The sequence below is a fragment of the Cebus imitator genome, unplaced genomic scaffold (assembly GCF_001604975.1).
Source record: "Cebus imitator isolate Cc_AM_T3 unplaced genomic scaffold, Cebus_imitator-1.0 Scaffold1085, whole genome shotgun sequence".
In the NCBI taxonomy this organism is placed as follows: domain Eukaryota; kingdom Metazoa; phylum Chordata; class Mammalia; order Primates; family Cebidae; genus Cebus; species Cebus imitator.
Window position 1 is genome coordinate 32,746 of NW_016108400.1, and position 16,009 is coordinate 48,754.

A 16,009-nucleotide genomic window follows, 5' to 3' on the forward strand; every position below is an offset into this window, starting at 1 on the left:
GCCGTGACCTACACGGAGCACGCCAAGCGCAAGACGGTCACCGCCATGGACGTGGTGTACGCGCTCAAGCGCCAGGGCCGCACCCTCTACGGCTTTGGCGGCTGAGCGTTCTCGTTTATCCCCAAAAGGCCCTTTTCAGGGCCCCCTACTTTGTCAACGAAGGAGTGGTAACACTGGGTTTGGTTGGGCGGACATTTGGTTTTGCGGTTAGTCTAATGTCAGCGCTTGTGTGGCCACTCAGCTGTGGCCACTAATGAGGAGTTGCAATGTGCTCTAAGCATTTGCTCCGGGCGCGGTGGCTCAGTTTAGAATCCCAGCACTTTGTGAGGTCGAGGCAGGCAGATCACAAGGTCAGGAGTTCGAGACCAGCCTGGCCAAACACGGTGAAACCCTGCGTCTGCTAAAAGTAGAAAAAATTAGCTCGTCGTTGTACCGAGTTTGTAGTCCCAACCATTCGGGAGGCTGGGGCAGGAGAATCGTTTGAACTTGGGAGGCGAGGTTGCAGAGGTGAGCAGAAATCGCGCCACTATACCAGGCTGGGCAGCAGGAACGAAACTCCATCTCGAAATAAAATGCCTTGGTTAAAAAGTTTGTAAGGCTGTTTTGTCTGTAAGAGGGCAAATACACGCAGAATGTGCTATAGCAGTAGCAAGTCTGGTAATCGGAAATATCTTTTAAAAAGCACCCAAGTCTTTTTTGGGACAGTCTAGCTCACCCAGGCTGTAGTGCAGTTGGCACGATTTCGGGTCATTGCAGCCTCCGCCTCTCAGGTTCAAGTGATATTCATGCCTGAACCTCAGCCTCCCACGTGCCTGGGATTACAAGGTGGACCACCACACCCACCTACTTTTTGTATTTTAATAGAGGCGGTGTTTTGCCATGTTTGCTAGCCTCAAGTGATCCACCCACCTTGGCCTCCCAAAGTGCTGGGATTACAGGCATCAGCCACTGCACCTGGCCTCCTAAAGGATTTAAAGAGAATTTTACTTTCCTCCACCCTCATTAAGGTCTGACAAATTATAACATGTATAATCTGATCTGACATATTGATCGTGGAATGATTAAATCCAGCTTGACATCCATCTAATTTTCTGTGGTGGTAACATTGCAGTTTTCAAGTATACAGTTCATGAACTAGCGTCACCATGCTTTACAATAGACCTCCAGAATTTATAATTCCTGGGTCCCATTGGACCTCCATCCTCATTCTCTGGGAACCACCATTTTACTCTGAGTTCAACATTTTTAGATTCCTTGTGTGAGATCATGCAACATTTGTTTTTCTGTGCCTGGTTTGTTTTACTTAGCATAGTGGTCTTCAGTTTCATCTATGTTGTAAGAAATGACAAGATTATTTTTTAAGGCCGAGTAGTATTCCATTGTGTATATGCCGTTTTCTTTATCCATTCATCTGGCATTGGACACTTAGGTTGATTTATTGAGATAGTTTTATAAGTTTAAATTTATCAATGGAATCTAGTGAGCAAAGCTAATTTTTGTTTTTGTTGAGGCTCAGTTATTTTATGACGATGAAAATGATGGATGTGTGTTATTGGGGATATCAAAAGATCTGGAAGGACAATAAATAGTCACATTGATTCAGATTAAGCAATGTACAGAACTTTGCAGTCCAAGTAATTACTACAGCGCAATTTTAATTATACTGTTTTTATTTGAATTTTTGTTAAGGCCAAAAAAAAAAATTATATTTTACATGAAAAACGGTTTTAAATCCTGAAAAGTCAGACCTAGAACTGCTGAGTCTAAATAAAAATTTCTGGACATAAATGATTTTTCTTTGAGATATTGTCTTGCTCTGTTGCCCAGGCTGGAGTGCTGTGGTGCAATCTCGGCTCACTGCAACCTCTGCCTCCCAGGTCCAATCGATTCTCCTGCCTCAGCTCCTGAGTAGCTGGGATTACAGGCACCAGACACCACACCTGGCTAATTTTGTGTATTTTTCATAGAGACAGTTTTCACTGTATTAACCAGCATGGTCTCGATCTCCTGAACTTGTGATCCGCCTGCCTCACCCTCCCAAAGTTCTGGGATTACAGGTGTGAGCCACTGCTCCGGGCCAAAAATAAATTTTAAAAGTTAAGACATAAATGTTGTTTTATAATTTTACACCACCTAAGCAATGTGACATGGTGAAAAGTTTAAGCGAGATCATAAGCAGATTATTTGCAATCAAATCTGTAACAATCATATTATCTTTGTGAGATCTTCGGTTGAGGTGCATATCCTTTCTGAGTCTCTATTTTTGTAAACAATTATGTGATGATGATAGTACCTTGCTCTAAGGGTTGTTGCAGGGATTAAATGTGTTTAGCCAGGCTGGATGAGTGGCTCACGCCTGTAATCAGTTTTTAGGGAGGCAGAGGTGGAAGGATAGCTTGAACCCAGGAGCTGGAGACCTGCCTAAGCCATATAGTGAGATCCTGTTCTCCACAAAAAGGAAACAAACCAAAAAAACCAGTCAAGTGTAAATGTATTGGTAAATAAAAAGCGTTTAGAACACTTTCTGACAATAGTACATAGAGTGTGAAACACTTAGCATTATTCATTTATGCTAGGCCTGCAATTGCATCTGACCATCATCCGTGGGTAACAGCAATATTTTGTTGTTGGTGGTCGTGGTGGTAAGACTGTCACTCAGGTTGGAGGGCAGAGGCGTGATCTTGGCTTATTGGAACCTCCGCCTCCCGGTTTCAAACGATTCTCAGCCTCAGCCTCCCAAGTAGCCAGAATTACAGGTGTGTACTCCCATGCCCAGCTAATTTTTCTATTTTTCGTAGAGACTGGGTTTCAACCATGTTGGCCAGGCTGGTCTCCACCTCCTGGCCTAAAACTGTCTGCAAGCCCTGGCCTTGCAACGTGCTGGGATTACAGGCATGGTGGGGCCCAGAGAGCAACCTTTTCTAACAACCCCATTGCAGTCCTCTAGATTCAACCAGCCATTGTGTAATTAGTTCTTGTTTATTATGAAGCCATAAGAAATACGTGCCAAATGCATTTTTTCCACACAAATTTTGCAAATGGAGACATCATCATTATTTCTACAGTATCATACCTTTAAGTTTGCACTCACAGTCTGAGTGGTAAATGACCGGCAATATCCCTCCCTATCCTTGTGAGGATGGCTGCAGGCTGACTGGATAGGTTTGCTATAATTTTTATCTTTCCCTGTGTTTTCCCTACTGTGTTATTAATCTCAGTTCCTTTCCACAGGGTAGCACAGAATTTAACTAGTCGAAAGAGATCCAGCCATGTGGACCAGAGATTTGTCTAAGTGACAGCAAGTAAGAATCAAAAAGTTTTTTGTTTAAATACCAACAGGTTCTTTCCTTAAACCAGTTAATATTTTTTAAATCTAACCAATTAATCTCTGGAGTTGGATAACCTCAAATATGATTTATTAGCACTTCTCAATCACTGAGCCTAGAGACATTTAAGTTTAGTTAGTAGGAATCTCACTTTTAATAGCTTATCAACTTCAACTCAGAGAACACTCAAAAGCTGAGGAATTCTCAGCGGCAAAGCTCTGACCCACGTTAAGTGACAAAGGGTAAGAGAGTCTGTTTTGATCATCCTTTGTTGTACCGAGAAACTACATATTCTATTCGAGGATTCAAATTCTCACCTTTCTGAAGAATTGGGGCCAAAACTGTTAAGTTAAACTCATTTATGGCCCACGGATTAAAGATTGTTGCTTAAAAAGACCTTGCTACAAACATCTGTGTACAGTAGTTGGATTCACGGCGCCAGAAAGCTGACAACCGCTTCTTTCCTCCCCAGCTATACTGCGAAAGTGCCCCTTTGAAAATAAGCAATTAACTCTAAAACCCCACAAGTATCCCGGCCAGGGGTACATTACTCACTCCTGTAATGTCAACATTAGGTCTAGGAAAGAGGATCATTTGGGGCCAGGATAGTTTCGAAACCAGAATGGGAAACACAGGGAGATCCGGTCTCCGAAAAATTCGCCTCGCGTGGGGCGCGCCCGAGGTTCGAGCCAGCCGGAGGCTACAGGGAACCATAATGGCGACGCAGCCCTACAGTCCAGCACCTCGCGTTGGTAACTTCCGGAGCATTCGAACAAGCTGCAGCCTCTGCTGGAGCGCGCTGACGGGCACCCGCTTGAGCCGATACGGACGCACGCTCCGGCCGCGGCGCAAACTGCTTGGGCGAACGAACGGCAAGGAGAAACTAACGAGTATCACGGCTCCTCAGGTGAGGGGGTGGGGGCCCTGAAAAGGGCCTTTTGGGGATAAACGAGAACGCTCAGCCGCCAAAGCCGTAGAGGGTGCGGCCCTGGCGCTTGAGCGCGTACACCACGTCCATGGCGGTGACCGTCTTGCGCTTGGCGTGCTCCGTGTAGGTCACGGCGTCCCGGATCACGTTCTCCAGGAACACCTTGAGCACCCCGCGGGTCTCCTCGTAGATAAGGCCGGAGATGCGCTTCACGCCGCCGCGGCGAGCCAGGCGCCGGATGGCGGGCTTGGTGATGCCCTGGATGTTGTCGCGCAGCACCTTGCGGTGGCGCTTGGCGCCGCCTTTCCCCAGCCCCTTCCCGCCTTTGCCGCGGCCAGACATGCTGAACGAGACGAGACTCGCACGACGCTGTGAGGACGCTGGCCCGAGGCAGCGCCTTTATAAGACCGTTGCGGACCGAACTGAGAACCTGAAAGAAGTAGGCGGGAAGTCCCGCCCCGGTGGGGGAGGGGTGATCCAAAGGGCCGAACCGAAATAGAGAAAGAAAAGCGAGCTTCTCGTTTCCGTGTTCTGAATTTTGTAACGTGCCAAGTATTTTGTTACGACGGTATAAGGCTCTAAAACATTGCTTTTTGAATGCAGAAGAAATACATCAGTACTGTGGGAAATACAAAAGAGGGACCGAGCTCGGTGGCTGAGGTCTGTGATCCCGCCATTTTGGGAGGCGGGGGGCGGGGTGTACCTGGAATAAGGAGTTTAAGATCAGCGTGGGCAAAATAGCGACACTCCAGCACTACCAAAGATAAACTTAAATTGAATTAAAACGTTAACCCAGCATGGTAGCTCTGCACCTTAGGATACCCTCTGTTTCTTGGAAAAAAGGAAAAAAAACTAAAGCCAATACAGTAACAACAGCCTGTCATCCCATTTTCCCATCACACAAGATCTCTGCTGCTAGCTAGTAAGATATTTTGGTGAGCAGATAAATGCAGATATTTTTTTCCCACAAAATGTGTAGAGTATATGGCATTTTACCACTTCACGCTGTTATTTTAATCAATTTTCCTTATCTAAAGAGTTTGCAAAAAGTGATTTTAATGTCTGCTTATTATTTCTTATGAATTCTCCCTGCTGCAGTGTTAATTCCCTAGAAATTTATTAATCAGAGATTTTTTAAATAATTCATTTTTTCTTTGCTAATTAAGTACCACCTTTAACAGTACACATACTCGAAACTATTACCAAAATTCTATTCTACCCATGATTTAGTCAGTGTTTGCCACAGCGTATCTATGTTCACAGTTAAAAGTTTAGAAAATTTGCTTTAGGAAAAATTTTAAAAGTAGTCATTTATATCTGCTTAATATTCCATCATAAGAATTTTCTAGGTCCACTTTAAGAAAATTTCTAGTAGTTAGCAATAATCTGCTTTCTAATTTTTATTTTTTTTGTATTTTAAAGGAGAACTGTTCGAAATTTACATTGAGAAAAATTTAGAATCAAAATGCTTTGTGACAAAAGATGCAGATTTTAAGGTATTTTGATGAGTGTTACCACATTTTCCTCAAAAGTTTTATTCCATCCACTTGTGCCAGTAGTAACTGTTGGGTATGTTTACCATCACTGAGTATTATGCTTTTTAAATTCTGTGTTACATTCAGAATTTACTTTTGGTTTTCTTGATTAAATCTTGAGTTAATGAACTCTTTACCCAGCAAGATTTATTGATTTGTTTATAAGTGATAAATTGTCATCTTTAATATAACCTTGTTTAGGCCAGGTGCAGTAGCTCAAGCCTGTAATCCCAGCACTTAGGGAGGTCAAGTCGGGCAGATCACTTAAAGTCAGCAGTTCAAGACCAGCCTGGCCAACATAGTGAAACCCTGTCTTTACTAAAAATACAAAAAATTAACTGGGCATGGTGTCGCATGCCTGTAATACCAGCTACTCAAGAGGCTGAAGGAGAATTGCTTGAACCGGGAAGGTGGCAGTTACAGTGAGCTGAGATCTCACCCCTGTACTCCAGCCTGGGCAACAGAGCAAGACTCCATCACAAGAAAGAGAGAGAGAGAAAGAAAGGGAGAAAGAAACCTAAAAACTTTAATGGTGTCCGAGTAACTAGAAAGCAATTTATGTACTTGGTTAAAAATTTAAAATTCAGATTAGGCAAACTGAAAAATAACTATAAATCACTATCCAAGGATTATCCTATTAATTTTTTGATATCTATCTATTGAAATAGTCACCTTTTCATGTGTATTTAACTTTTTTTACATGCATAGATACACTGAAATTCTTTTAACTCTTAAAAAAAAGTATAATAAATCCTGACACAATTTAAAACGTGATTTTGTTGCTTTTCAGGGTTTTCGTGTAGGTATTTACTTTGGAGAGTAGTGAGGAGCTCAGCCTCTACAGTCAAACAAGCCTAGATTTAAATTGTGGCTTCACTGCAGACACTTTTGTTATGTCTTAATTTCCTCACCTTTATGTATGTGTGTATTTATTTATTTATTTAGAGACCAAGTTTTGCTCTCCTTGACCAGGCTAGAGTACAGTGGCACGATCTCTGCTCACTGCAACCTCCGCCTCCTAGAATCAAGAGATTCTCCTGCCTCAGCCTCCCAAGTAGCTGGGATTATAGGCATGTGTCACCACTCCCAGCAAATTTTTTTTGTATTTTCAGAAGTGACGGGGTTTCTCCAGGCTGGTCTTGAACTCCCCACCTCAGGTGATCTGCATGCCTTGGCCTCCCAAAGTGCTGGGATTACAGGCATGACCCACCATGCCTGGCCAATTTCCTCATCTTTATAATGAGAGTAAAGACAATAGTGGGCCCGGCGCGGTGGCTCAAGCCTGTAATCCCAGCACTTTGGGAGGCCGAGGCGGGTGGATCACGAGGTCAAGAAATCGAGACCATCCTGGTCAACATGGTGAAACCCCGTCTCTACTAAAAATACAAAAAATTAGCTGGGCATGGTGGTGCGTGCCTGTAATCCCAGCTACTCAGGAGGCTGAGGCAGGAGAATTGCCTGAACCCAGGAGGCGGAGGTTGCGGTGAGCCGAGATCGGGCCATTGCACTCCAGCCTGGGTAACATGAGTAAAACTCCGTCTCAAAAAAAAAAAAAAAAGACAATAACAGTTACTCCACAGGATACTTTAGGAATTAATGGAGATAATTGAGCAAAATGGCTAGACTAGCTTAGTAAGATCTCACTAGTCATATATTTAAAATTTATATTTACTATTTATTAATATTTTATTGATATTCAATTACTTAACTTTTTATATAGATTTAAATTCACATTTATGCTATTTGAATTAGTCCAAATAAAGTACTTAACAATTTTCATGTTTTTCAAATTTCTAATATATTTGAATAAATGGTTACTTAGAATTTTATATTTTGATATAACTTTTAAACAGCTATAAGAATATCTTAATAGCTAAAATAAAAATAGAATATAATCAAACGACCCTTTTTAAGGCCTGTTCTCCATTTCTCATTTCAAACATCATCACAATATCAAAAAAGAGAATATGTTTATACATACAATTAAAATCAAGACATAGTAAACAGATTTAAAATGTGAAAGAAAAACATTGTAAAATCAAGAAGATACCTAAGAGAGTAGAACGTTTGTCAAAATTTGTCATTAATTTTGTCAGAAAGATCTGATTTTCCTGGAAGCCTCATGTAGGGGAGGAAAAAAATTATTTTCTCTCTGAACTTCTGAGTTCTCAGCTAGAGCTCTTGTGACAAAAGACACATTAAGAAGTGAAAAACAAACAAGTTTATTAACATGTGTGCAGCCCGTCACATATGGGAATACCCAGAAATGAGTAACTAAAAAATGTGACTTAGAACTCCAGTTTATATATAGCATCTCTAATAAGTTCAATAAGTTTTTAGAGAAATTAGAAGACAAAGGATTTTGCGTCTCTAGGAGTAAAAAATTATGGGAAGACAAATATATAGGAAAGTAATGGTAGATAAAGGCTGGTTGGTAAAGTTGTTACGCTGATTGCTCTGGTGCCCTCTCCAGGCTGATGAAAGTTTGTTGTTGTTTCTGGTGATTAATTTTTGTCTTTTCTGGTAGAGAGGTGAGGAGAGACACTTCTGTACATGTATGTCCTGCTTTTAGGCACATAGGGAGAGGGCAGACAGTTTTCTTGTATTTTCTTCTTCTCAGAGGGCCCTCAACTCAAAATAATCTTTATGTCAATGTGGCACATTTTGGGGTGGTGTGTCATGCCATCCTTCACTCAAAAAAAGTTAATCTCTACCCAAAAAGAGAATCCTTCCCTAAAAGGAGACCCTAAGTATCTGCCCTTATGCCTTGCCTAGTGTGCCTGCTTTTATTCAGAACGTGAGACTCAAAACTCCTTTGAGTGTAACTTTTATTGTCTCACAATAAACTCAAGTCCATAACCATCTCTTGTAGGAATTAGTCTTTTTGAGATACTTCAGAGTACTCACAAGCCTAAAGGCAGAAAACTAGACTTTTTTCTTTTCAAAAAATTTAACTTTGCTTAATAATAATCAGCTGTGACATTTGGATTTCAGTGTGAAGTTGCTAACAAGCATAGCATTCCGGAGTAGAATCCACCCAACCATGACATGAACCTCCAAGTCATAGCTTGAACGTACCCATTGCATTGAACAGCCTCTACTTTTTTTCCAAAACCCCAAAGGCCTCTGTGCTATTTCAGCCTCATTTAAATTTAAGCTTTTTGGCCAAGCGTAGGGAATCATGCCTGTAATCCAAGCACTTTGGGAAGCTGAGGCAGGCAGTTCGTTGAGGTCAGGATTTCAAAACCATCCTGGCCAACGTAGTGAAATCCTACCTCTACTAAAAACCCAAAAAAATTAGCCACCCATGATGGCAGGTGTATGTAATCTCAGCTCCTTGGGAGGCTGAGGCAGAAGAATTGCTTGAACCCAGGAGGCAGAGGTTCCAGTGAGCCAAGATCATAGCACTGCACTCCAGCCTGGGTGACAGAGCTAGACTCTGTCTCAAATAAATAAATAAACTAATTAATTAATGTAAGCCTTTAAAAAATTTTTATATCATTATTTTATAGTTCGCTCATAAAGATGTATGTTATATTATATGTACACATTCATCTTATTTTGTAGGGTCACCATTAATCTAGGCACTGTAGGGGGCAAAAAGAAGAATGAAACCCAGTCTCCACATGACTTGTAAAAATGAGATATAGTCGTCAACACCTCCAATATTGGCTTACACAGCTCCATGCTATAGCAGTGGGTTAGAGTACTCCAGGTATATGCGGAAAGTAAAATTAATTTATGTATGGGTAAAACAACTCAAGAAAGAACTTTTAAATAATGTTTTGTTAAGTAATCTGTAACCAAAATACTAATTTTATTTCTTATAAAATGACTATACATACATAAAAAGATTGTGTAGAATCCAAAATTCCATTGTGTTCTATTTAAAATTAAACATAAGGGCAGGGTACAGTGGCCCACACCTGTAAGCCCAACGTTTTGGAAGGCCAGGGCAGGAGGACCACATGAGCACAGAAGTTTGAGAACAGCCTCAGCAACATGGTGAAACACCGTCTCCACCAAAAAAGATACAAAAGTTAACCGGGCATGGTGGCCTGTGCCTGTAGTCCCAGCAACCCAGGAGGCTGAGCTGGGAGGATTGCTTGAGCTAGGGGAGGTCAAGGTGCAGTGAGCCATGAGTGTGCCACTGCAGTCCAGCCTGGGCAGCAGAGTGAGACCCTGTCTCAAAAATAATAATAAACAATTTTATGAAGATTTCTGGAAAGTATTTTCCTATTTTTTTTTTTTTTTTGAGACAAGGTCTTGCTTTTTCACCTGGGCTGGAATGCAGTGAGGTGATCTCAGCTTACTGCAACCTCTGGCTCCCGGGTTCAAGCGATTCTCCTGCCTCAGCCTCCCAAGCAGCTGGATTACAGGTGCACGCCATTACACCCAGCTAATTTTGTATTTTTGTAGAAATGGGGTTTCACCATGTTAGCCAGACTGGTCTCGAACTCCTGTCCTCACATAATCTTCCTGCCTCAGCCTCCCAAAGTGTTGGGATTGCAGCACTCAGCCTAAGTTTTTTAAAATCTTTTGAGCTTTAATTTTTTTCTAACATGATATTGATGTATCAAGAATAGATGTTTTGTCTAATGAGACTGCATTATTGTGGCTCAGAAACTGGCACCCCAAAATATGGAACCTTGACATACTGAACTGAAGAAGAACCTTCAAGGTCTTTCTAACCTTCCTGCTACTCCTGTCGCTCATTTCTTTGTCTATCTGAAAGCACAAGATGTTGTTCTCTGAAATTCCCTTATCTCTCTAAAGTGTAGACCTGCCAAAACAAAAAAAACCAATTACCTCTGGTCTCTTTTCTGAGTTTTCATTAACTGAAAACTCATATCCCAAGAAGAAAGACTGAAGTCTGTCAACACACTAAAACAAACTTTTGTCACAAACCATTGTTTGCTCTGTGGGCCAAACAGACTTTGTCCCAGGCTATTATATGTTATTCAAGCCTATTGAATTCCCCTAAAAATCATGTAATACCCTGCTAAAATCCACACTTCCCCATCTCCCTTTTCCCTAAGGATATGTAATCCTCTATATTCTATTGCATGAGATTGGGGGTGGGGGCAGTAATCACTGATTCTCCCCCATGCACATTAATAAATTTCTATGCCTTTTCTTCTATTAATCTGCCTTTTGTGAGTTGATTTTTCACCAAACCTCTACAGTTTCAATAGGCAATCAAAACTAAAAGTTGGGAATTATTTAAATTGTGCTTACTCTTTGAATGTTTTATTCTTACTTAATCCATGAACATTTATATGTCTTTGCTAATATTATAATTGATTGGAGTCCTAAATTTGAAATTGCTAGCATAAATAACAAACATGTTAGAAAATAATTGGGCTTCTTTAAAGAAGCATGAGGATTCAAAGCTTCTTGAAAAGGTGAGTGCAGATGCCTTTTGAATCCTTCCAGGTATCTGAGTTTTCTTACAATTTAAAAAATTTATTTAAACATAATTAGAATATTTCTGGCAACTTAACTGTAACACATCTACAGAACACTCACTAGGTTTTCACAGTAATATTAAGAGCAATTTTTTTTCCAGATCATTTTCTTTGATTTACCTGATTTTTTTTTCTTTTGAGACATTTCTGTGGGCCAGGCTGCAGTGCAGTGGCGATCACGACTTGAGTCACTGCAACCTCTGCCTCCTGGGTTCACATGATTCTCCTGACTCAGCCTCCGGAGAAGCTGGTATTACAGGCAAGTGCCACCATACCCGGCTAATTTTTGTATTTTTAGTACAGACAAGGTTTCACTATGTTGGCCAGGCTGGTCTCAAACTCATCCAGTGATCCACCTGCCTAGGCCTCCCAAAGTGCTGTAACTACACGCGTGAGCCGCCGCGCTCAGCCTAACCCTCCACATACTGATTTATGACTTTACCTGTAAGTTCTGCTTCCCTAAAATGTATAAAACAGCTCATTCTGACCGACTCAGAACCACTTTCTGGGGAGGTTGTGTCTCCCCTAAGCCACGGTCACTCATACTTGCTCAGAATAATCCTCTAAAATATTTCGGGCCAGGTGCAGTAGCTCACACCTGGTGATTCCAACACTTTGAGAGGCCGAGGCAGATGGATCACCTGAGGTCAGGAGTTCGAGACCACCTTGGACAACATGGTGAAATCCCGTCTCTGCTAAATATACAAAAATTAGCCGGACGTGGTGGCACATACCTGTAGTCCCAGCTAGTGGGGAGGCTGAGGCATAAGAATGGTTGGAACCCGCGGGGTGGAGGTTGCAGTGAGCCCAGATAGTGCCATTGCACTGCAGACTGGGCAACAAAGTTGAGTCCTCCTCAAAACAATAATATACACACACATATATATACACTTACATATATGTACATCCTCATATATATGTACGAAGCAAGTCCCAAAGGGAACCTAAGGAGTGACAAGCTAACAGTGAACTAGCTCTTCCTTGAGAAACGTGGACGGCTCTGAAAAGAGCCTTTGAGGTGTGGGTCAGGACGGACCTATAACTCTGCAGCAAAGGGCTCACTTGGAGCTGGTGTACTTGGTGACGGCCTTGGTGCCCTCCGACACGGCGTGCTTGGCCAGCTCCCCGGGCAGCAGCAGGCGCACGGCCGTCTGGATCTCCCTGGAGGTGATGGTCGAGCGCTTGTTGTAATGCGCCAGGCGGGAAGCCTCGCCCGCGATGCGCTCGAAGATGTCGTTGACGAAGGAGTTCATGATGCCCATGGCCTTGGAGGAGATGCCGGTGTCGGGGTGGACCTGCTTCAGCACCTTGTACACGTACACGGAGTAGCTCTCCTTGCGGCTGCGCTTGCGCTTCTTGCCGTCCTTCTTCTGCGCCTTGGTCACCGCCTTCTTGGAGCCCTTCTTCGGGGCGGGAGCGGACTTGGCCGGGTCAGGCATGGTGAGATAACGCTGGCAAAGAGAAGAACAAAAACGTGGTCTCCTCTTTTTATGTAACGGTTTATGCGGAAGAGGTGGGGGAAGGTCTCTGATGATTGGTGGTTATCCGCGGATGACGTCAGATGCCAGCTCTGCCCAATCACAATAGGCATCCTGCGCAATTGAGTCCCATTGGACTAAACAAAAATGAAACGTTGGCCAATGGCACAGCTTCCTTTTCGCGCCCAGCAGAGGCTATAAAATTTGCGTTTTCTGTTTTTCTCCCAGTCGTTGCTGACTGTACTTACAGGGCTACTGCCATGTCCGGACGCGGCAAGCAGGGCGGCAAAGCCCGCGCCAAGGCCAAGACCCGCTCTTCTCGCGCTGGTCTCCAGTTCCCCGTGGGCCGCGTGCACCGCCTGCTCCGCAAGGGCAACTACGCCGAGCGGGTCGGGGCCGGCGCGCCGGTCTACCTGGCGGCGGTGCTGGAGTACCTGACCGCCGAGATCCTGGAGCTGGCGGGCAACGCGGCCCGCGACAACAAGAAGACCCGCATCATCCCGCGCCACCTGCAGCTGGCCATCCGCAACGACGAGGAGCTCAACAAGCTGCTGGGCAAGGTCACCATCGCGCAGGGCGGCGTCCTGCCCAACATCCAGGCCGTGCTGCTGCCCAAGAAGACCGAGAGCCACCACAAGGCCAAGGGCAAGTAGAAGCCTGGACTAGTTTGCAGCAACTTAATCCCAACGGAACCAAAGGCTCTTTTCAGAGCCACCTACACTTTTGTGAAAGAACTGAGCACTGTTTAATGTGATTTCTCGTCTTTTGCCTACTTCTAAACCACTCCAGCGGTTACTTAGGTCAGTCTTTGGTGACTCGGCTAGGTAATGACAATTGTCAACTTTTAAAAAACCGTGGATAATGTTAAGAGCATTAAAGTCTTAATATTTTAAGATTAATACAAGAAGACTTGTATCTTAAAGTTGACATTTTATCCAAGTTTGTTGAGTTCTGTATGGCCCACTGGCGGGTTTTACTATTACCCCACCATTTTTAGTCTGCTGAGAATCAAACCTGACTGTTTAAGGCCAAGTGTTTTCTGGGTCTTGGTAAATGGCAAACGGAGCATTCAATCTTTAATCCAAATGTAGATCAATGACTTGGATTCTTTATTTCCGAGAAACATCTCTGGAATCAGGATAATTGAGTTGCACTCTAATGATTGAGTTGAGAGAATAGTTCTTGGATTAATTGGAACAGGTAATTATGGTGCCAGGTAGTTCTCTGAAGTATTTTCTGGGAATTCATTGAAATTAAAATTTCTTGAGCTTTCTCAATCCCGGCTACACAAATTGGTTTAGTATAGAGATGACCATTAATTTGTTTTAGCATGCTGAATTACACTTTAAAAATGTCTTTGACTCGATGTTTTGAACCTGCTGTAAATAAATCAGATCTGGATGTACGAATGGAGGAGATTACTTAAGATAAATGAATTATGTTTCTAGAGTGTTAAAAGTCAGTTAAGGTGCAATGGAATTACTTTAATCTGAACGTGAAAATTTCACAAAAGGTTTTCTTTGACATTTTTAGACCTTGAATTTCTCACATGCTAATCAGCTTTTCTTGGTTAAAAAAATGCAAAAGTTTTAAAATTTTAAGCGGTCAAATAATAGAAAATTGAGGGGGGGGAGAGGTATCTATGGTTGTGCTGTCCAGTATTGTATCCCCTAGCCAATTGTGGATAGTGACCATTGGAAATCCCGTAGGCTGAATTTTATGTAAAATCACATTGGATTTGGAAAAATCAGTGCCCTAAAGTGTAAAATACGTAACCGTTTTTATATTGATTACATACTGAAATATGTTGGCTATATTGCATTAAGCAAAATATTAAAATTAGTTTTTCCTTGTTTTGTTCTAATGTCGCTCCTATATAAATGTGAATTACTTATGTTCTTATTTATCTCCACTGGAAGTCGCTCATACAGCGAACAACTGTAGCGAAAATATAAAATAAAATAATACGGAGGCTATGAACCGCTACCACTGTCAGGAATTGGTGAGCAACAAAAATTCGAGTCCTTGGCCAATCCGGTTACAGTTGGGTGGGTCTTCAGCATACTTTTGTCCAATCAGCTTTAGACTCTCACTATAAATAAGCGGCTAGCTTTCTGTTTCCCCTTAAGTGCACCCAGCTCTGAAGGCATGGCGCGGACGAAGCAGACGGCCCGCAAATCCACCGGCGGCAAAGCGCCGCGCAAGCAGCTGGCCACCAAGGCGGCCCGCAAGAGCGCCCCGGCCACCGGCGGCGTGAAGAAACCGCACCGCTACCGGCCCGGCACCGTGGCCCTGCGCGAGATCCGCCGCTACCAGAAGTCCACCGAGCTGCTGATCAGAAAGCTGCCTTTTCAGCGCCTGGTGCGCGAGATCGCGCAGGACTTCAAGACCGACCTGCGCTTCCAGAGCTCCGCGGTGATGGCGCTGCAGGAGGCCTGCGAGGCCTACCTGGTGGGGCTCTTTGAGGACACCAACCTGTGCGCCATCCACGCCAAGCGGGTGACTATCATGCCTAAGGACATCCAGCTCGCGCGTCGCATCCGCGGCGAGAGAGCTTGAGTCTCAAGGACTCACCCATTACATACCCAAAGGCTCTTTTCAGAGCCATCCACGTGCGCGCTAAAAAGATCTGTTTCTCTGAGGAATTATTCCTGCCTGGTGCTTGTTTCGCCTATAATAGATAGGGCCCATTTCCAGACGTTATACAATATGTTTTCTAAGGCTCGGCCTGTTAAAATGCTAATTTGGGGAGTCTTAACGGTTGAAAATATCCGGCATCTTTCTGTAAGCATTGGGTGTAGCTATTAAGTTCCTTCATGTGTTACCCGCCCGGCTCCCGCGCCCAGTTTTGACTGGATGGTGCTTCTAATTTTCTACTAACCTGTACTGTGGTCTGTGTGCATTTCTTGCCAACACAACAAGAAAAGGAAGGTCTTGAAGTTGGAAAAATTCAGGTTAATGTAGCTCATGCTGGGTAAAGTGAAAATATTTGCCCCCCCCCCCCGCCCCCCGCTTCCTAAGCAGTGTTAACTTTTTGAAATTTTCAAGCCGTATTTTGGGCCTTTTTAAACTACTTATGTGTAGTTAATGACAGATGGTTTGGGGTCAAAAGTCGTCTGGAGGGAGAGCCCGCCAGAGAATATTCCCTTGGAAGCCCCCAGCTGTGAAAATATGTGAGAGAAGTGTTTTCTCTGTTGACTTTTGACAGTGGCTGAAACATTGAACTGTCTCAGGAGTATCCAAAATTAAGATTGCTTCGTATGGAAGCCTGTGG

General features: G+C 43.3%; 3 protein-coding genes across 3 annotated transcripts; 1 reads left to right on the plus strand and 2 right to left on the minus strand.

Moving 5' to 3' along the window:
* Window positions 1-4,243: 4,243 nt before the first annotated feature.
* On the minus strand, window positions 4,244-4,648 carry LOC108298787 (histone H4). Its single transcript, XM_017521361.2, has one exon. The coding sequence runs from the start codon at window positions 4,594-4,596 to the stop codon at window positions 4,285-4,287; it is 312 nt and encodes a 103-aa protein (XP_017376850.1). The 5' UTR covers window positions 4,597-4,648; the 3' UTR covers window positions 4,244-4,284.
* A 7,524-nt stretch (window positions 4,649-12,172) lies between these two features.
* Window positions 12,173-12,728, minus strand: LOC108298786 (histone H2B type 1-H). Its single transcript, XM_017521360.2, has one exon. The coding sequence runs from the start codon at window positions 12,694-12,696 to the stop codon at window positions 12,316-12,318; it is 381 nt and encodes a 126-aa protein (XP_017376849.1). The 5' UTR covers window positions 12,697-12,728; the 3' UTR covers window positions 12,173-12,315.
* Window positions 12,729-12,803: 75 nt separating this feature from the next.
* Window positions 12,804-14,007, plus strand: LOC108298785 (histone H2A type 1). Its single transcript, XM_017521359.2, has one exon. The coding sequence runs from the start codon at window positions 12,819-12,821 to the stop codon at window positions 13,386-13,388; it is 570 nt and encodes a 189-aa protein (XP_017376848.2). The 5' UTR covers window positions 12,804-12,818; the 3' UTR covers window positions 13,389-14,007.
* The last annotated feature ends 2,002 nt before the right edge of the window (window positions 14,008-16,009 follow it).